Below are 22,236 nucleotides of genomic sequence, written 5' to 3' on the forward strand. Positions count from 1 at the left end.
GGACACCGATATGGCAACATTTGCTCTCAACAGGAAAGAACATAAAGGCTAATTTCCTGAATGCAACCAAATGAAACTAGGCCCCTCTCTTTCGCTCTTTTTTTTTTATTTCACAGACTCACATTTGCCTTCCAGTGTATAGGAAGTAAGACATCTATTTCGGTCACTAGAACCAACATTCTCAGTTATAGACTGTCTTGTCCACAGTAGGCCAGATGGCTCGAAATAGCAATATTAATAGGATAGGAAATCCCACGGCGTCAGCTCTAGATTTGAGCCACTCCGGTTGATATTAGTGAGCAGCGGGCCTTGTGTAGCCGTCTTTTCGACACACAAAATATGATGCGCGTGCTATTTTTTACAATCGATACTGTGAATTGTGACCGAGTTAAACGCTTAAAAGGTGCGCCATGTCTTATATTGTATAGTGAGTCTGTCGCATATAGCAATTAAGCCTTTGTTCTTCAGTTCACTAGCCTCACCTATAATTAGAGCTAATTCAAACAAATTTAACTCAGCACAGGCAGAGATAAACAATCAAGAAGAGCCATGTAGCCTTGGAAACATGCATGTGCATTTGTGTGTAATCTACAGCTACTTTTGCATGGACGATGCAAAATATGTGCCGTATGTCTTGAAGGAGAGACACGCAAGCTTGTGCTTGCTCCACCTGTCAATCAATTCTACGCACCCTCTTCCGCAGTCCCATGCATGCGACATGCTGCAGCGCTACGGCTACCTCAGAGCCGCTAAGCATTACTGCAGCCTCTTTGTGAGGCCCTGCCCCCTCCCTGTGTGAGAAAGAAGAGAGGGATCCAACAAATGCTTTTCCTATCGCAATGTGCTTTTCTGCTGCAGCAACTGCAATGACAATCAATTATTGATGGGCGGTAATTACCCTCACAGCCGCGCTGGCCGGGTTATCGGTCTGGTCCGGTGAAAGATCTGTGCTCAACAAAGGGGTATGAGGAACAATCCATTGCTGATCGGGACGCCATTTTATGTTTAGGTCTGCATTAATGAGTGAGAAAGGTAGTGCAGATTAAATAATTGAAGTAATTCAGACATTCTTGATCAAATTTGATGCTTGATGTTGACTCAATATGTAGTGAAAGTGCAGAGGCACGAAAGCGTGAAACATCCCACAACGGATGGCGAAAGCAGAGTTGGGCGATGGTGTGGAGGAGGAATGAAATGTTACACAACAGTGTTTCCACCCAAAGTGGGAGACTTGTGTCTGAATGTGCACATTAAGGAGTTACGCCATTTTGTGATGGTGTCCGAATGTGATCATATGAGACAAGGAGAAAAGTAGAGAGTATTTTTTGTTTCATGTTAAGACCCTCCTCACCAAGAACCCCACCAGACAATTTATCATCATAACTTCTTTGAGTTTATAAACGCCACGTCTGAATCATGACGATTGACTCAGAGCTCAGTCACATCCACCCAAGCCTCCCCCTTCCTCCTCTTTCGTGAGGTAAAATAGAAAAGAAAAAATCAGTTTTGAAGTTTCTACTGCACTCCTACCGACATGCCCTCCCTCAGAACCAATGAACGTGGTCAATGCGTGAATCTATTCGCCTCACGCAGACCTGGAGATGGGCAAACGTAATTGCAAAAGCCATGTTGGCTTCTATGAGTCACGAGTGGGCAGAGGGACGACGAATTTGTTGCCAGCCAATCGCAAGGCATCTAAATGGTAAAGTCACAATTTAACATTTTTGAGCCTAAAGGAATAATTTAATATACTTATGGTTTAAAATTGCATTATGTGTGTTGGCTTCTATTCCAAAACTTCCACTCACCAAACCAAACTGTTATTTCCTGTTTTCACTTGCAATGGCAGGCTCCAAAAATTCTTGTTTAGTGTTTTACAGTATGTTCCAAGTGTGGACCAGCAGGCGAGCTCTCCCCGTCCTGACCAGGGGGGCTTTTGGCTCCAACGACAGAATGATGATGTCAGCAGGATGCAGACTCAATTATTCACCGGCATGCCTCATTTCCGATGGATTTATTGACTGACGAGTTTGGAGCATTTTTCCAGTGTACTCCTGGTAATGCATTAACATAGTCTGTGTGTGTGTGCACTTTATAACAACAACTTAATCAAAAGGAAAATCATAATCATTGACACAGTCGGGCTGAACCGGTGCCACCAGTTTGTGTGAGTTATTAATCAAAGCGACTTTGCAGGCTGACACCAGCAGAAGGTCACAGCACGTGCTGCTATCATTCCGCAGTCCTACGCGAGATTGTGCTGGCTGTTACATAATGCAAATGCGAGGGCAAATTCAAATACTCTCACTATAACACACCCACTTGCTGGGAAAAAAAAGAATAACAACACACATATCAAAGCAAACACACTTCTTCTTCACCCATTCTGCATTTTATAGATTGCGTAAAATGGAGGGTGTTGTTTCTGCGCTCGCTTGTCTTTTGTGGTCTGGCCCGGTTCGTCTCTGGGGCAAAATGGATATTGTTAGTAACAGCAAGATGGCTCTGACTCAAAGAGACAAAAAGAGACAGCAGGTAAAAAATCTCCTGCCGATGAATCACAAGCCATGCCGGTTGACCAAGTGCAAATTGCTACAGCAAATATGGCGCTGTTATCTCACAGTGTCGTTAGTTTTATGGCAACGTTGCGCAACCGCTGGAAACAATGAAAGAGCGATTTATAACACCGATAAGAATCAACTACACATTACCGGAGCGTGCAATGTTTACGTGACTTCCGACAAAGACGTTTATATGCAGCTGTTTTTATTTTTATAAAATTTGACTAATAACCCAACAATAAATCAACTTCAGAGACATTGAAATGAAATCTCACCAAGAATTACAGGCTCCACTGGTGTCCGCCCTGGAGTCAGGTAGCCAGCCAATCACAAGGGCAATTGCGGACAAACAACTTCACATTCATATTCTCACTCAAGGCCAGAATTTGAGTCACATAGTGTCAGAAGCTTGTTTTGGAATGAGGGAGGAACCTGGGGAGAACATGCAAACTCCACACGGGAAGAACCTTTCCTCCTTTTAGCTGTCTATATTAATTTCACAAGTGGCAAATATTTTAACCTTGCCTGCCCTTTTGAGTATTATGTAAAGTCCACTTGCCGTAAAATCTATATTTGCAACAGGCGCTGAGCCAGGACGGGTACTAATATCCTTTGTGTGTCTATAAACACACAAAGGATATCCCTGGAGGAAGTAGCCACCTCTTCTATGTCCTCCTCCCAACAGGAAGGATTCATGTCCCAAATATGGGCACAGCTTCCTCTACCAATAATTTTAACTTTTGCTGTTGTCATTTTATGTTATTGTCATGAAGTTGGGAAGGGAAAAAAAAGATCAAGTATGTCTCTGTCTTTGTATGACAAAGAGAAATCAAATGGGTGACTGTGTGCGATCATGCCCTATCTATTCCAAACATGTTTTTTTCCCTTCCTTTCATGAAAGTGCTTGTTGAAGGCCTCCTCTTCTCTCCCAAGGTGACCTCACTCAGTTATAATGCAGCAGCGCTCGACTATCTCCCCCCCGCCCCCCTCCCGCCCCCTTTCTCCCCCCTCCCTCCTCTTATGTGCCATGTATCCTCCATCTGCTATTCTGCTCCTCTTAAAAGCCTTTTTTTTTTTTTACCGGGCACAAGCACAAGAGACTACAAATCACAATTTAGATTTTCTTTTGTGTAAATGAAGTCGGATTAACAGATAATTTTTTTCACTACTCACACCCAGTTACTCACACACAGACTAATCCAACATAAAAATGTTTTTTAAAGTGGGGCTGGAACAGATTAATTACATTTCAATTCATTTCAGTGGGGAGAATTGATTTGCTAAACTTGCATGTTTATTATTGTGCAATATTTTGAGATGACTATCTCTGAAAAAAAAAAACATGATTCTATTTGTTAGGCACAACATTTGAAGCAGCTCTGATTTTGGATATCATCAGACTTCAAGGTTGTTAGAGTTGTCATAATGTTTGGGCAAGCTCGTCATCCTTAAAGCTATCATACTCCTGTCAAATTGGGCGTAGCATAAATGACGATCGTGAGCTTTTTGCACACTCAGACATCGTGATTCATCTGCGGTGAAAGCTCCTTTCTTCTCGCGACATGACGCCCTCTCACACCCTGACTTTGGCTGTTGCTATGGAGACCTAGGACAGTTGAGGAAAAAAAAGAGAAGTCGCTCAGTGCGTGACCTTTGCACAGCGAGGTCAGACGAGGAGGATGCCAGAACAGTGTTGTCACCACCGAGTAAACAGACTCGTTGCTTCAGTCAGACAAAGAGGAAGATTAAAAATGGGCGAGTCAGCGTCTTGTCTTGAGTGTGCATTCATTTCTTGTCTTGTGGTTGTGTTTGTTTGCTGAACATCATTAGATGTAATTAAAATTGTAAAGTTCAGTCTATTAACATTTTGAAATGTTAGGTGGTTAGGGTTAGGGTTATATTTTTTTTTTCAAATTCTGTTAATGCTTACTTAAATGTAGCACTGTGGCGTAGCGGTTCAAACAACTGCCTCACTGTTTTGAGGTTCTGTGTTTGAATATGAGTGTGTGTTTTGACGATTGAAAATGATTTCCTGGCTCCCTGTTGTTAGAAGAACAATGACACCGTAGCAAATAACACATTTTTCATTTCAAATTGTGAAATTGACAGCAGGAAATAAGATCCATCCCAGCCATGCTGATGGATGCAGAAAACATCTTCAGGTCTTCATGGCGCCATCACTGTGAGCACATTCCCGGTGCAGTTTCCATGGTAACTGTCGACAGACTGCCGGTACCAGTGCAGAGGATTGTGAGGTGAATTACACGGGAGCATCTGCTAGCAGGAAGACGAGGAGGAGGAGGAGGAGGAGGAGGCGGAGGAGGAGAAGCAGGAGGATGGGCTTTACTGCACTTCCTGTCTTTATGTCTTGCTTCCTGTTTCCTCTCCTCAGTGGATCCATGCATTCATCCATCCGTTTCATGTTTTCTTGAACCTCGTTCTGCCTGCTAGGGCTTGTTTTTAAATATTCATCTCTCCTTTGTCTCTACATGACTGGAGATGTTTGGCAACAGACACACACAGTGGATATAAAAAGTCTACACACCCTATTCAAATGCCAGGTTCTTGTGATATAAAAAAAATCCCCGTGTTGCACAAGTGTGCACACCCTCCTGTATCTATGATGATGATAATGGAGATTGCAGTATGGTGAAATATTCATTAAAGCATGAACGTGACACACGCACGCGTTTTTGTGTGAATACATAACGAGCACTCCTTTCATACAAGGGCTCCTTGCAAAAGAGGCTCAGCCGGCCGTCATTTATCTTTTACGAATCGTCACAATCTAATTAATGTTGGCAGGGAATTATTCACACTGTCCAACAGACATTTGCATGAAAGTAGAGGGGGGTCAATGGTGCCACTGTACATTAAAAAGATCCTTTGAGCTGTCTGAAATTGCGCTTTTATTATGTTCAAGTGTGTGTATATGTGTGTGCGTGTTCTCTATTAGACATGTTGGAACAGATCAGTGGAGACAAACGTTCTGGTTTTGTTATGCAAGCTGTTTCAGAATTTTTTTTTTTAAATTCTCCTCCCTAAAGTGAGCTCGCACTGCACTCTTGTGGATGATAGGCCACACTATCACACAGATTAATAATTTAGTTTCTTTAATATTGTGGTGCCACTGAATTGTAATGCATCATAGTGGGGGCTGTTTTTAATATTTTTTTTTTTTAAGTTTCGTTTATTACTAAAAATGATTATACCAAAAAGTTTAACTTGTATAAATTACTTGAAAATAGGTTTTTCAAATACTTGATAGATGAAGGTTACATATATATGTAAAAAACATATGGTATTTTGTTTTTGCTGAGTTTTATTGTTGATGGCATCACAAAGTGGAGATGAGTTTGGACCTCATCCTGGCAATTTCTTTAGATGAAACTCAGCTTTTTAATGGTCGCTTATTCACGTTGGGAGGAGTATTTGACCCATCAATCAGAATGCAGTGACAAGTGTTGATACAATGGGTCTTTTCTCAAACAGAGGTTTCGCTGCTCTGTCTTCTCAATCATCTCTAAGCAGTAGCAACGGTTGGCTCATCGACAACAGAAACTGACTAGTGCAGGCTTCTACATGTCCTCTCCTGACTGTCTCAACCACAAACAAGTGCAACACTGTGTATGTGTGTGGGAAGTGTGTGTGGTTCCCTTTTTTTATTTAATATTCTAGTTTGAAAGTTACATTTTGAAAGCATTTGTCTAGCACTTTTTCTATTTCAGAATATTTTTTTCTTTTAATCTCTAAATATTTGTATTATTTTTTTCTTATTTGATCAACATAGATGTGAATTTTTGTTTCATACCTCATTACTTTTCATAATTTTTAATTTGAAATGCACAATAAAATACCATGTGTATAAAATGTAAAAATAATGTTATTTTGCCTTAATAGTGGAATCCAAATGATGTTTATAAATTAATTTTCGTTAAATGTAATGTCATAAATGAATATCGTAAAATATTTAGGACACGTTAATGTAACAAATATTGTAGTATTTTATTATTTTTTAGTTTTTCATACACGCACAATTCCAGCTAATACTCAGATTTGATTAAAATAAAAGATAATCATCCAACAATTGTGGCCTGTTTTTCCAATGAAGTTAACAGGCAGTTATTGTTATTCCTTGCAAGGTGAGTCCTGATGACTCGTGAGAAGAAACCAAACTTGACAGCCCATTGAGGTGTGAAAAAAAAGTGGCAGAGCTTGTTTCGGCAGTCCATCCCACGCTTTCGTCAACGTTCGCTTTCACAGTTTGTCAGTCAATAGGTCACGTGTAATTGATTTAGAGTAGTCAAGCTCTATCTTGTCTCACTGGACCAAACCTCGAGTGGTCAGTTGTGGACCGTACTTCTGGTATCTTATGCTTGTCCTGCATGTCTTTAAAAATCCAGAGTCTTCCATTCATCACAACAGCCGCTTCTCCAAGCCACCATAAACTTTTGTAACACTATTAATGTTGAATGTTTTCGGAGGACACACATTCAGTAACTCCTGATGCCCTTCAAACAAAATGTCAACGGTTCTTTTGTTTGTGTACTTTTCAGATGAGTGCTGGTGTCTACCCGGATTACAAAAACATCTTTATTGAGGACTGAATGAGAGTGTGAATATTTTTTTTTATGCCCTACAATTAATTGACTGGCAACCAACCAGTCAGTCAAAATGGAAGGATGATGCCTCATGGTCAGGTTAAAGCTACTTAATACTAAAATGATGGCAAAATTTCTCTTGGTTGGTATAAAAAATTGAAGCGATAACTTTCCCAAGGATTGTGCGTTAAAATAACACCTTGTAGCGTTCATGATCACACAGGAATGTCACGCGTTGTGTTGGTCGACATTCCTCAGAAAGCCGGTCGGGCCGCTTCCTTAGAAGAAACTCTCATATAAAAAGTAAGCTGTCGCTTCTTGGTAAAGCGAATTGAGAAGAGCGAGGAAGATAACACATGCAAAGAGTCGTGCTTTCATGCCATCCATCCATCCATCCATTTTGACGTATAATTACAACTAATTCAACCATTTTGCATTTTAAGATTTATGAGACATTTCGATCAACAAAAACGATTCTGTCGGAAAAGGAGAAAATTTAACATATAATCTGCATAGATGTGTCACGGTCTTTACAATTTGTTCAGATAAATGAGTAGCTGCTTTTTTTATGTTCACCGGCGCCACAATGACGCCAAGATTAAAAAAAGTGGTTTGGAAAATTTCCATTCTGATCCAACAAATGTACTAACGCAAATGAGAAAAAAACAATATTATTAAGAACAGAAAACCACACCTTGGAGTGAATAAAAATTTTGTTCCAACGCATAAGCAGGATTTTATTTTGTCCCTTTCATCATCCGAAGATAAAATTTAAATAACAAAGAACACAATAAATGTTATTTTTTCAAGCACATTACTTCTTTAATGTGACAATTTTGTATGATGAACAAGAGTTGTTGTGAAGTGTGAATGTTAGATAATGTTCACAGCTCATAGGTCAAACAAGCTCCATGTTGTAAAGCAAAACACACACACAAACACACTCCATTAAAAATCCCATAATCCCACAACGCCTGAGCACTTCTTAAGGATACGTGTGTGTGTCTGTGTTAGGAAGAATACGGGTCAGCCCTGCCTTCAGTGCCTCCGAGTGTTTTGAGTGTCATCAATGTGATCGGCGAGATAGCATCAAAGCACTTCAGCAAAACACTCCCAAACGTTATGAGCTGTTTTGGACCTCAAGCTTAAACGGAGAACCGGTGCGAGAGATGATGTCATACTATTCACCAAACGCAGACACGCAAGGCCGTGAGATCAGAAGACGGACGAGAAGCAGTTAGAAGGGGGCGAGCTGACAATCCCACAATGTCAATAAATGGATATTTGCAGATCAAATGTGTGCGCTCACGTGTTGTTGAAATGTGAATGATAATCACAAATGCTCTTTAAAGTCAACACACGATTAGCGAGACAGCCATCTGATAATCATCCCCACACACTACTGAACTGCTTTTTTTATTGTTTAGCCAACAAGGACTTTTCCAGCTATATGTCAGTGTGCTTCTGAGCTAACGGTCCCGACACACTTGTACACCTCAAACAGGTCCGGACATGCTGGAGAAGTGGATTTGCATCCTATTTACATCCCGGTTAGAGTGCGCAGCCAGGGTAGGGGTCATTAAAAAGCAACTGTCTTCCAGGATGAGAAAAAATGGGCCTGTGTTATTCAATGCAAAAAAAAAATAATAATTTTGAGTAATAATGAATAAATGTAAGGAGAGCAAAAAAATATGAACAAAAGTAATTGGACACTATGAAGGGGTTTTGATAGTTTTAATAATTTCATGTCAGTAAAACTAATACAATACTATATGAGATGTACAATGGCATTAATGGACAAGACAGGTTTGCTTGGTAAATGTTTTATTTCATAACAGAATCAACATACCATTCCCCAAGGTGATGCCATCTGCTTTCAAAAGGTATAATTTGGCCTCCTGCAAAACGTTTGCAAGGCAAACAAGGATGAAGCTAGAAAAGCACCTCGGGGCACACCGTAAAGGAGTTTCACATGAGAGCAAATGAAGAATTGGTGACAAAAAAAAAGAAACAGTCCGGGGCTTACCTAAGGATACACACCCAGTACTTAAAGGGGAGCAAGATGCAAAACTAATCCTGCAACGCCCTGCCTCAACGTACGTCCTGACACTCTCAATAATTTTCTCTCAGGACAGTTGTCTTCAATTTTCGGGGGGGTTCTGGAACCATTATATTGACTCAGTTGTCTCACAGATCATATATGTCTGTGTCGAGTCAGCATCCAGACGGGACCCGCCACCATCAGCAACAAGGCCCCCTCCCCCCTCCCACACACACCGTCCTCTCCATCCCTACTGTCCCGTGTCCTCAATGCAAACACAAACAAGCTCAGAGAGAAGCAGGTGTATTTCCTCTGGGATACATAAACAGTAAAGCAGGATCTGGGAGCTGGAGGGTTGAGAGAGAGGGGGGATTACAGTTAGTTTCTATCCCAATGTGTCTGTGTGTGTATGGGAGGGGTCGCTGATAGCATCTCTAAGACCCCTTTGTCTCCAACAAAGCTATTTGTTTGCACCTAAAGCATTGCTTTTTCTCTCCGGCTTTTTTTTTTATCATCTATATTTATTTAGACCACATTGTGACCCCTCAATCAGCTGTTTTAGTGGCACGATAATAAACAAATGGCCTCAAGCTCACTCCGGATTTTCATGTATGCTAATTGACTGTTCAATTTGCAATTTTTTACAAGTCTTGGATGATTTGCATGCTGCTTTACCTGCAGGTTGATACTCATCTTCACAGTTAAATCGGGGTGCAGTATGAGACCACTTCATCTCGTGATGCAATTTACGTACCCCACTTTGCATTTAAGAGATTTAGGTGACAAGCTATTTAATCCTAAAATGATCTACGTTGAGGGTGATTGAAATTGGTGCAAAATGAAGGCTGATAGAAATTAAAATTCCTGGAAAAACATAAATATATGGCAACTGTATGTAGAAATATTTGCATGAGTTGATCTGAATGTCTGAATGTTTTTCTGTGCCCTGTCATTGACTAGCGACCAGTCCTGGGTGAGTTGTACTATAACTACTATTAAAAGTACTTTTATTTAGTAGTTTTTTTCCAGATAACATTTTGCTTCTATGATGACATTTAATAATACTTAATAATAACTTTTTAGGTGACAGCCTTGTCAAATCTCAGTTGATATTTTTACTACTGGAATCAAGTAGTCAACCGGCTCAGCCAATCACGGCATCGGAACGGGTAATGGACAGAGTGGCCCCGCCCACCGGACACCTGTAATCCAATCCGTGTCGCCTTCACAGGTAAAAACCGGCCTCGATATCTCAGTAATGCCCCCCCTCAAAAAAAGCGAGTCGAGCCGACAAAACCCGTTCTACTCCGCCGGGGACACCTTGTTTGTTGCCGCTGCCCTCATCCAAACGTTCGCGGCACCGTTTTTCTACGCTTAAAAGAAGACGGATCGGATTTTCAGTACCAACTAGAAAGTCCAGTTCGACCGACCGAGATGTCACAGGAGCATGACAAGTAAGTTGTCCTGGCCTCGCCACTCTCTCGCCCTCACAACAAACCACCTAACTTAATAGTCACACTTGTTAATAACAACATTTCTGGATTTTTTTTTTAACCATCTTTTTTTTACGACAATTTTCGTCCTGGAGTTTAAAAGTTTGTTTTGATTTCCCTCTGACCAGCGGCTTCTCCTTTGACGTTTTTTTTTTCTTATTTTATAAAGTTTCCCCTGAACGCACCAGGCTGTTAAAATGTCACTTTAGGAATGAATCTTTTGTTTTATCTTGTTGTTAATGGTAAGTTTTTTTATACAGGCAGCTCCTGTCATGTGTGATTCACCTGTCATGTTGGAGCCTGTACAGGTGGATCAGCACCTGTTGTCAGAGTACAGGCGCCTGTTAGAATGATCAGAATAAAGAAAAGAAAAAAAAAAAGGACTGTCCCGTGAGGGTGATGGCTGTTTTTTTTTTTTTTTTTTTTCATTTTGGATTGTTTGATTTGGCCCAGAGCGCTAAACTGTTGGGCCCTATTATGTGTTTAGTCCTAATGATGTTTGTTCAGGAATAAAGTGCAGCGGGGGTGATGTCACATTAAATCTTCCTATATTTTGTGTGTAAAAAGTCATCAGCTTCATATTGCTGCATGCAAATAAATTGGTTTTTTTCCCTTAATGCTAAATATGCTTAGATCATCATTTTTTTTCGAGGGCAATGGCAAGGAGACTTTTTGGAATGAAATTGTACACCTGTTAGGCGTTGGCTCCACTACAACAATGTAAGCAAACGCGGGGGGTCCTTTGAGGTTTGCGATGAGTTTGGTCAACTTTTCTTTTTTTAAATTATTTAATTGAATGTAAATCCCCATGTGACTCATCCAAACTGTTTTTTCCTCATGAATGTTATTTTCCCAAGAGTTTTATTGCTCCGAAATAATGCTTCTTATCGGGTTGCGGTTTTATTGAAAGGCACAATTAGATCTAGGATTACTAATGAACACTTTGCAAGAACAATTGAGAGGGAAAAGGGTGCATTTGTTGTAGATACTATGCATAGAAACTGAGCCGCACAATCGTTTGGCGGTGTTGTTCAAGATAGTTCACAGCTCACCTTTAACCATAATGAGGCCAAGCAAAAAGAGATTAATTTAATGCTTTGGTCCATTCATACGGTATCAGTGCTAGTTTCCAAAACGGAAAAATGGATAAAAATGCAAAAGTGTCAAATTTTCAATCGTGTTTTGAAATTCTTTCATATCAAGTTAACCATCTAGGTTTTGGCCTAAAGAAAATATACAGATGGAGCTTTTGACAGTTCCTCAAATTTGGTTTTAAAATTTGACGGCAGGCCAAATCAAATGCTCATGGTGGGTGGGGGCTCATGTTCCCCACCCCTATTGCAAATGTTAAATTAAACGAGAACTCAGCTCCTAATGCCGTGAAGGCTTCGTCATTAATATTACCATAAGCAAATATATTCTGTGCAAACAGGCCTGAGCCAATAGTAAAAAGTCCAATATTTTCCTACATGTTGATGGCTGTTTTATTTTCATCTCTATTCGAAGAACAGGAAGTTCTGAGCTTAGAGGCTCCCAGTGATGACAAAACAAGCCAAAGGGGGTTCAAACTTGCACGCAAGTATCTGAATATTTAGTTTGTGTTGACAAAGCAGTAGAGAAGGCGAAGAACGACAAAAGCGCTGGGGCACATCCAAGTTTACTCTCGTCATTTTCCAGTAAGTCGTCGTCTTTGAAAACCAAAAAATTGCCACAACGCAGGAATGCGGCCCGGTCTGGTGCGTCACCTGCAGTTGGCGTGCGGGCCTATGAGATGGCGGCGCCCAAGTTGTTACACTGGCCAAGCCTGTAGAGCATCTTTTCTCAAGGCGCATCGGCCGTTCCATGACTGAGATTTGTTGCACAATCACAGAAGAGCCTGAACAACTGGTCTTGCAGATAAAGAACTCTTTCACTTCCCATGTGGCTATTTTGAGACAAGGACGTCATCGACGTGATCTCTTATTGACATGCTTAATCCTTAAAATGAAGAAGGACAAGGATGGGCTCAGTTTATACCCCGGAATGGTCGCCAGCCAATCACAGGCCTCGCATATACACAAATTCACATTCACACCATTTAAAAAATCTCTACTTCATCCCAAATAAAGGTTAGATGTCCCGATAATATGATACAATCTTTTTGGCCATGACTAAGCGTTTGTCATCTTTGCTTTCCAGCAAGCGTGCCGTCCTGGTCGTGCAGAATGACCCCAACTATGGCGGCCAGCGTCGCTCCTTCACCACAGAGGATGAAGCCTGGAAGTCGTTCCTGGAGAACCCCCTGACGGCGGCCACCAAGGCCATGATGAGCATCAATGGGGACGAGGACAGCGCTGCTGCTCTGGGTCTGCTCTATGATTACTATAAGGTATACCTGGCAGGTCAAAACTTTCTCATGACACAATCACAGTGGTCTTGCACTCGATTAAAAGTGCAGAGGGGAGGGGGGGTTGGAGTGCCTTTGCAAGTTCATCATAAGCGGCGTGCGTGGCGTGGCGTGGCGCAACATCTGTGAGGCAGACCGTGAAGCGCGCCACATGTAACTGAAGACGGCAGCCTGTGGCGATGTGATGTGGTCAGACGCTCAGCGGCTGTGTTTACCCTCCCATACAGGTGCCCCGGGAAAAAAGAACAATAACCCAGGGCAAGCCAGATGCGTTGGTCTCTGATGTGGATCCCAACAAAAGGTACGGCCTGACATTTATTTTATTTTATTTTATTTTATTTTATTTTATTTTATTTTATTTTAAGGTGTATTATTTTTCTGCAGGCACCAGCTTCAAGCAGCACATGGCATCCCTCCTCTTCCAGAGACCAGCATGGAGAATAGAATCCAAGTCCTCAAGGGGCCCTTCAACATTCTCCAACTGGCCCAAGACAAGAGAAACCAGTTCCCATCACCAGGTAGATGCTCCTTCACCTTTAAACCATCTTCTTCTTCCATTATTGTCATCTCATTGCCACATGGCGTCTTTCATTCAGACACGACCGTCACCGTGTCCATCGCCGCCCTGCAGAACTACCCTCACGTCAAGACCGAAGTGCCCATTCACAGTTTGACCGTGCCCAACAGCTGCGCCGAATCCGAAAGCCACGTGGGTGTCTTTGACCGCCCTCAGCTAGCCCACAATTCGGTCCAGTTCAGCCCCAGCACGCAGTCCCGCACGCCCCCGGACTCCACCTTCTCGGAGAGCTTTAAGGACGGTTCCCAGGAGGTGAGCAGAATCCTCATCCTCTTCTTCTTTGCCACTCTCAGATCTGGCTCATCAAACAATAGCGTTTTCACCTGATCCCGTGGAGTCCACGGTGGGCTTGGCCTCCATTGGTTTTATTTGAACACAGCAAAATGGCAGCTAGTGTGTTATTATGCCATTGTCTCAGCAATACAAAGTGTTGTGCTGTTTCCTCAACAACAGCCAAAGGCCCTTATTTATAATTTTTTTTTAACCATTTACCACAGAAATAAAAAAGACTAACTAACAACTATGACCAAAAAAAAAAAAAACACTGGATGAGGATAAAAAAATAATTGATTGGGAAAGTAATTAGAAAAACTGGTGGTTGGTCTTTTCAGTTATTTTTTGAATTTATTTTTCAGGATGAGAAAAAAAAGTGTTTTTTTTTTCTTTGTACAGGTGTTTTCATTCCCGGGTGAACTTCAGTTACGTATGAGCTCCATGACACCTGAGGACTACACGCAGTTTGACACGGTGCCGGGGTAAGTCACCAACTATACTTCAGTAATTCTTTCACGTTCCACTAGGGGGAGCCCACTTGTCACTCAACACTGTAGAAATAGATGGATAGCTTCATGTTTCTCCTAATATCTCCATCATAGGAATAATTTCGAGTACACCCTTGAAGCATCCAAGTCTCTGCGTCAGAAGACAGGCGACGGGACCATGACGTATCTGAACAAGGGTCAGTTTTACCCAATCACACTTCGTGAGATTGACAACAAAGGTCTGCAGCAGCCAATCACCAAAGTCAGGGTGAGAATTGATGAGCTCCAGCCCAATTTGTACTACTTTTATTAGCACAAAAAGACCCACAGGGTATACTGAAGAAGCTTGTGCTATCACAGAGTGTGGTGATGGTTGTATTCGGGGAGGAGAAGTGCAGAGAGGACCAGCTCAAACATTGGAAGTACTGGCACTCAAGACAACACACTGCCAAGCAGAGGTGTCTCGACATTGGTATATTTATTTATTTTTAATCAATTGCTTTATACATAATAACTTGAAATGTCTAATGAAACCCCATGCAAGAGCTATTAAAATTTATTTTGTCAAAATTTTGCAGCTGACTACAAAGAGAGCTTCAACACGATTGGCAACATCGAGGAGATTTCCTACAATGCCATCTCCTTCACATGGGACACGAATGAAGAGGCCAAAGTAAGAAGGAAAAAAATTACATATACACACACACACACACACACACACTGTAATGGGTATACAAATTCCAGTTACTAGAGTCGATTAGACGGAGAGAGACTTTATTCATCCCGTGAAAGAAAGCAGACTGTCATAGCAGTATATTTACAGTTGCATCAAAAAGGAGCAAACAACCAATTGAATAGAAAAACCAAACAAAGATTAAGACAAAATAAAAGTACAAACAAAATTAAACTTTGAAAAAAAAAAAACGTGCAACAAAGCAAATGAGCATGTGACCAAAGTCATTTCTAAAGTGCTGCCAAAGAATGAGGAAACTCAGCGGGGGGGTGGGCTGCTTTTTCAACCGAGCGGATGAAGGTGAAAATATCGTTTGCTCACCCTTCCGTGGCCCTGATGTGTTGTTTCACTGTCACGTTTGAGAGGAAAGATGAATGATATAATTGGGCCTCCAAAGAACCTGGCGCCACACATGCACACACACACACGCACTCACACACACACACCAGGATGTGACTCTAACCGTCTCATGACTCCAGGCCCATAGGATGTTCATCCTTGTAAGTGCATTTGTGATTTTTGTCAGCAGTTTTATTTCCAAAATGAACATTGATCTTATATAATAATAATGTAAACTGGATATGACTTTAAATTAAATTAAATAAAACCTATAAGAATAGCCCCCAAAATTCAAAATAAATTTAATTGCATATCTATAAAAAATTAAAAAAGCAAAGAAAATTATAAATACAATCCAAAGAAGAAAATAGCACAAGTTAAATTTCATATTAGGCAAGAATATTGCCCATTATATCGACGTTTATTTGCCTATCAGTGAGAAAAAAGTGCGAGCCTGTGTTTACAAAATTGCCCACTAGAGGGAAGCACAGCACTAGACAGTACAAGCTCGTTGCATTTATTCAGTCGGTCCTTCTGCTGCTGCTGTCATGACTAGTTCTGTAACAGTCAGCAGTTGTATAATATGTCATTTCTTCCATGTATTTGGATCGCCTGGAATGTAGTTAGCTCGAATGGTTATCACACCTGCCTCAGACTGTTCCAATCTCAGTTTAGGCTTTGCTGTGCAAAGTTTCAAAGTTCCCCTCCCGTGCTTTAGTGTTTTTTTTTTTTCTCCCATACTTCACAAAGTTCATGTTAAGTCTGTTGTATAAAGTGAACTGAGCCAAATCAGACAAGCTTCATAGGTTCTTGTTACCATGCTGGCACAAGACGTCACCGTAGCAACGTTTTTGTATTAGACACGGCTTTGGCCTCAGCAAGTTTTCAGCAATCGGTTCTCTAAAAAACCAAAATGTGCCTTCCTCAGATCTTCATCTCCGTCAATTGCCTGAGCACGGACTTCTCATCTCAGAAGGGCGTGAAGGGCCTCCCTCTCAACCTGCAGATCGACACGTACAGCTACAACAACCGCAGCAACAAGCCCATCCACCGGGCCTTCTGCCAGATCAAGGTGTTCTGCGACAAGGGGGCCGAGAGGAAGATCCGAGACGAGGAGAGGAAGCAGTCCCGCAGGAAAGGCAAGGTGGCCGACCTCAACCCGGGCCTGTCCTGTGAGTGGCAATGCCTCGGAATGTTACGAGGCAACAGCGTGGCACGCTGGCGCCGTGACCAGACTTTAACCGCTTCTTATTTTACAACCCTGTTTACAGTCGTGGATGTTAAAGTGCCCATCCTGCAGAAACGCAACGACGTGACCATCTTCAAAATGATGAATGATCTGGAGACCCAGCCTGTTCTCTTCATACCTGACATTCATTTTTCTGCCTTCCAGCGTCATGTGAGTTCTCACTTCCATGCTAGCAGATATATGCTTCTGCCATGTTTTACGTGCAGAGATATGATGCAACAAACACATACTAAGAACATCTAGCGCCCTCGCTTAAGTTCCGATTTTTATTACTGTTGGCATACAGACGCCAGCCTGTCAGTGGAGACGTGTTCACTTTGGACTCTGACCAGGTTGACCACGTAGCAACACATGCAAGTGTGGATGTGCTTTTATATTTGATCCAGAAGATAGCGAACGGACCTTTGTATGTCATAATATGAGCTAATGGTTTGTCATTTGAAAAATTTTTCGATTTTGCATATCATGTATTCGAGTGACGGCTCGTACCTTTCCGTAGGTAACAGAAAAAATGTCCCCTTTCCCCTCCATTGATAAATACGTGTAAATTCTGAGTGCTTCCGAGTAGTCAAACAACAAACTGACAGTTGCTGCCAAAAACAGCCCTTCCCCCCTTACTGCTAACATTTACTTTGGTTATTTTTGGTGCTGCCGCTAACTTTGAACCTGGCTATCACTTTCTGATAAACTCTTGAGCTTACCGGGTTCATCGGTCCCAGAATAGCATTCTAATAACAGCAACACCTACAATCAATACACTGGAGGGAAATCATTTTAACTTTATTCTATGAAATATTTGTCGGCCATCTAAGTGCGAGTCTGTTTGTGTGTCTTGCAGCCTTTTGCGGCGGAAGATGGAGAAGACAGGTGAGCTGGGATTTCACACTTGGGTTTCACTACTGTGACCTTTTGGCACTTTCCTGAGGGAGAAAAAAAAAGGCGCTAAGGGAAAAATGTTGTTTTTAGGAAAGCCTTGAAGGCGTTGCATCCCCACATGTTTGTTCTCCAGTGTCTTTTTACTGCCTGTTAACTGGCTGTTAAGACCTCGTAAGCGATGATTTATGTGCCCGCTTGTCCCACGCAGCTCCGGCATGAAGAGGTTGCCCTTCAGCGATGAGGAGTTCGGGTCACCGCCCAATAAAGTAGCCAGGGCGGAGGAACCCAAGAAAGGTAAGCATGCATGTGTGTGTGCGGCGCAGAAGGATGGGGGGGGGATTTGCTGTAGGGGAAAAAAAATAACGTGCCAAAGCTAGTACACGTACATGTCAGCTTGCTCTGGTAGCCGCCTCTGAATTTCAACCGCACACATGCTGTGGCCTTCACTCATTGGCTTCCAACAGAAATACCATTGCGCACTGACACACAAACAAACTTGTGCCCTTTAGCCTAGATCAGAGCTAGCCTGAGGACGGCTGGCGGGCTAAATGCAGCCTAGTTTGCTTGTCATTGCAAATTCCCCAAAAATAAAAGTATTTGCCTTTCCTGCAGGACTGCTGTCAGGAGGTAATTGGTGTGAGAAGCTCTTATTTTAGGAGGTGCAAGAACATAGCTTAACATTTTTGTCTCGGTGTATATAATAATTATTTTGCAACGCCTCAGTATAAAGAAGAGCGTTTACATTGTTGATTCCCATCATGAGGTTTAGAGCAAAAAGCATGGTCACAAGATATTTTGTTTTCCCACATAATTTGTTTTGAACTTTTTCCTCAGCTTATCAGGCCGCTCAAGATTTCCACACAAAATCCAATAGATGCAAATAAAGACTTGTTTCGGATTTATACTCAAGCTCCTACCATGACCTCAAATGTCCCTTTTAATCATTAACGGATTAAAAAGAATTGAGCGTTATTTAAAGAAAACAAAAAAACATCCACGTGAACTTTTTTTTTTTTGGGTGTTTGACAAGCCTTGCAGCGGTTCAACCGGTCCACCAGCCAGCTACATGCAATGATGTTGTTGTCAAACAGAGCTGTCAATCATTTGTGACGCCGTTTCTTAAAATGACGCCAAACGCATTTTCATAAGAGTAGTCATGAGTGAAAACAAACAAATTCTCTTTACACTACCTCCAGTTACTTATCCGGAAAGGCCTCGTTAAGCACTTTAATTGGAGGTATTACTTGACAGGGTTTGTCAAAACTAGATTTTGACTTTGTTAGTAGTGATCTGTCCATAACTAATGAAACTCTTTGTGTGTGCCCATCTTAGTGTTGTTGTACGTACGCAAGGAGACGGAGGAGGTGTTTGATGCTGTCATGTTAAAGAACCCCACTCTGAAAGGCCTGGTGGACGCTGTAAGTATTTAAAAAAATATATACATAGTCGCTAAATGAGCTGTGACGGGACGCCTACCTGGGACCAGAGTGGGAAGCGCGTAAAATAATCTGACGAGGATTTTTTGGTTTTCAGATTTCAGAGAAGTACGACTTGCCGTTGGACAAGGTTGGAAAAGTGTATAAGAAGTGCAAGAAAGGGTACGTATGAATCACGATGAGCAAACCTGATTGACTGGTACTTTTTGTCTCACGTCACATTTAGGACATGCCGTCCTCCTGTGGGAGATTTCGGTTTCTATTTGCAACTAAAACAGATCACTCAAAGAGAGCGAGAGAGTGAATTGAAATGAAAATATTATTAATCCAAAATAATAAAAAAATATCCATCCCATTTATTTGGCTACAATCATCATAAATCCGAACCCTGTTTGTTTTTTTTTCCAGGATTTTGGTGCACATGGATGACAACATCATCAAGCACTACTCCAATGAAGACACCTTCCAGATCTCCATGGAAGAGCTGGGCGGCATGTACAAGCTCACTCTCACTGAAATCTGATTGGACGGAGGAGGAGAAGGAGGATGAAGGGTTTACACTGTACATTGATGATGGACTTGTATCACGTTACAAGGCAAAACAAAATAATGGTATTTAACAAGCCATATAGCTCTTAATGTGCCTTATTGGTTCCAATGAATGTCCAAATATTTTTGTTTGTCCCCTTTTCTCCTTGTATGTGTGTTTTATATGATGCTTTTGTGTTGCTGCTATACCTCATTCTCCTATTGCAAAAAAAAAAAAGCAGCAGTGTTCCTCAATATCCTGAAATATTGTGAGGAGAAATAGCAGATATTAATCAAGCCATAGCACTGATGATTACAACCGGTTATGATGAATAGTTAGTTATGCAGCTCGTAAATCGACTGCAACATTAATGAGATTATTAAAAAAACAACGTGGCAGTATTTAGCGTGTAAAAAAATCTCCTTTGTATAATTAGGGTAGACACATGTACAGGTTTTTAAGAGTAAGACACTTGTTGTTTGAGAGTGAAATGGCTTTAATTTCTGACCAATTGAAATAATAGCCTCTATAGTATTTTTAAATAAAAGGCTAAAATGCATCTTCCCTTGTGAAAGATTTTTAAAGAGCTACACCACTGGGTTAATTGGTCAACCATAGTCGCCATCTTGTTTTGGAAGTGCAATATGATAGTTGTATGCAGAAAAAAAAAACATGACAGCATTAATAGATGTAAATATCCTTTTAAAAACATGCTTACATTTACTCTTCTGATCCTCTTTGTATCGCAGTACTTATTTGTGTATATATTTATTAAGAGTGGTTGTGGGGTTTTTTTGGATTTTAAATATTCAGATGTCTATCATTGCTAATATAATGTTTTTTTATGGATTTATTATGTGTCAAGGGACCAGCGGTTTTTCATTTTATTGGAACCTCTGCTTTTTGTGTTTTTTGTTTTTGTAAGAATTTCAATGCACAAAGCACTCAATAAAAGCTTGCTTGTGCTGCTGTCTTTCTCGAAGTCTTATGATGGATGTATTGAAAATTGTGCAGGAGCAGATGTCTGAATGGGCATAGACTCAACACTGTGGGGACTCAGGAAGCATGCACGGGTTCTGACACCACCTGGTTGCAATTTCCTGTGCTGGCCCTTTAAAAAAAATATTTTTAGAAGCTTTCTCAAACTATATAATACATTGATGGAACCCACGAACGCGATTTTTTATTTTATTTTTAAATATACGGATCTTAATTGGAAAAACTAGGTCAGTAGGTGTGCACCGGTTGATCGGATTTTTCAAGGGTGTGTCCAGAGTGCATGCAGAGTGTGATGCAAAATATCATTTAACTAAGCACACGCGCCAAACATTACCATACTCCCCCCCCCCCCCCCCCCCCCCGCATATTTTCATCGCTTTAGGATAAAGCCATCTGCTGTAAGTCTTTTTGACTCCGTCGCTTATCATCGCTTTCTCTCCCTCTCTCCAGCTACTATGCCAAATTTCCTCCTCCCTTGTCCTCATTCCACCTCACACTTTCTGTTTCTGTGCTCGAAAGTCTGCCAACCCAAAAAAAAGGCAAAATCCGGGAGAGCATCTGAGGACATTTTTTGTCGCTTATAAAATGCAATATCTAGCTTCATGACGAGCAGCAAATTGGTCTTGCATGTTTGTTCGTGACCCTAATGAGGACGAGCGTTATAAAAGAAAATGTTTATTTTTCTCTTGTTTCTGTCAAAACTATTTACGTAAATGACGCAATTTGCTCTGACGTCATCACTCGCATCCAGATGATGTTTATTTATTGCGCTGGTTTCTTTGTTTATGCAGTACCCTGATCTCTGCGTAGATTTCATTTATTTATTATTAAATTATTTATTGGCAGGTTATTCACACTTGTCATGCATATATTGATTAATCTCACTCAGTTTTGTTTCCAATGTATGCCAATTACATATACATACCTTTACATTTTTAATCACAGTCTAACACATGGTCTCTCTTTTTTTCCTCATTTTTATGCAAATCAATCTTACATGTCTAACTTAATATTTAAAAAAAAGCATAATTGTGCCTAAGGTGACATTGTATGTGCATTCAAACCCACTAATATTCTGTTATTGCTATTATTCAATTTAGTGCTCAAACATTTACTGTAAGAATAATTTCAAGTGGCGCCAGACTGTCTTTTAGCACATCCCTTTTTTTTTTCTGACAGCACATGTTGTTTATGGGTGGGTCAGTTTCACAGAAACATTCTGGGTGGTAGAAAACTGAAAACTTCCTGCTGGGAGCTGATGAACTGGCTGTGTACACACTTGTTATGACATAACACAAGCTCTCCTTTGTTTCTTGTGTGCACTGAAAATAGCAGCGATCATCTCCGATGAGGAGCAGCGCAGTGGAAATGGCCCGAGTAACACCGAGGTTGTGATCTACAATCCATATGATGACAATTCCACATATTTTGCAGTCCATAGCAGCTGCAGAAACATCATTAGGCGGCACACATGCTCAGTGCATCTCCAGGGGAGGCTCCGCCGTTGGGAACCCGGCAACCCTGCCTCCTGCTCTTCAAGTTGCCATGACAACAGACAGCCAGCCAGCAAGCGAGCAAGCAAACTGGCAATCAGTGTCTCCTAGCAGCAGATTGGCCTCAGTGACTCCCGCTGACCAATCGGGAAGCGACGGCTT

General features: G+C 41.3%; 1 protein-coding gene and 1 long non-coding RNA gene across 4 annotated transcripts; both read left to right on the forward strand.

The window, feature by feature from the left end:
* Positions 1-883: 883 nt before the first annotated feature.
* LOC125981409 (uncharacterized) lies at positions 884-6,457 on the forward strand. Its single transcript, XR_011088122.1, has 3 exons — positions 884-1,702; positions 1,871-2,057; positions 4,671-6,457. It is a non-coding gene; the product is annotated as an uncharacterized lncRNA (long non-coding RNA).
* Positions 6,458-10,466: 4,009 nt separating this feature from the next.
* On the forward strand, positions 10,467-20,547 carry grhl1 (grainyhead-like transcription factor 1). Of its 3 annotated transcripts, none has more exons than XM_049739394.2 (16): positions 10,467-10,657; positions 12,875-13,064; positions 13,310-13,383; positions 13,467-13,600; positions 13,679-13,911; positions 14,332-14,414; positions 14,535-14,688; positions 14,781-14,892; positions 14,999-15,093; positions 16,421-16,664; positions 16,764-16,891; positions 17,580-17,608; positions 17,826-17,911; positions 18,950-19,035; positions 19,151-19,215; positions 19,462-20,547. In XM_049739394.2, the coding sequence occupies exons 1-16, from the start codon at positions 10,638-10,640 to the stop codon at positions 19,574-19,576; spliced, it is 1,848 nt and encodes a 615-aa protein (XP_049595351.1). In that variant the 5' UTR covers positions 10,467-10,637; the 3' UTR covers positions 19,577-20,547. The 3 variants fall into 3 exon arrangements, with proteins under 3 accessions (XP_049595351.1, XP_049595352.1, XP_068509086.1); XM_049739395.2 differs by having other exon boundaries at positions 10,468-10,657; positions 16,421-16,631; XM_068652985.1 differs by lacking the exon at positions 10,467-10,657 and adding an exon at positions 10,686-10,938.
* Positions 20,548-22,236: the final 1,689 nt, after the last annotated feature.

The sequence above is a fragment of the Syngnathus scovelli genome, chromosome 14, assembly GCF_024217435.2.
Source record: "Syngnathus scovelli strain Florida chromosome 14, RoL_Ssco_1.2, whole genome shotgun sequence".
NCBI classification, from domain to species: Eukaryota; Metazoa; Chordata; class Actinopteri; order Syngnathiformes; family Syngnathidae; genus Syngnathus; species Syngnathus scovelli.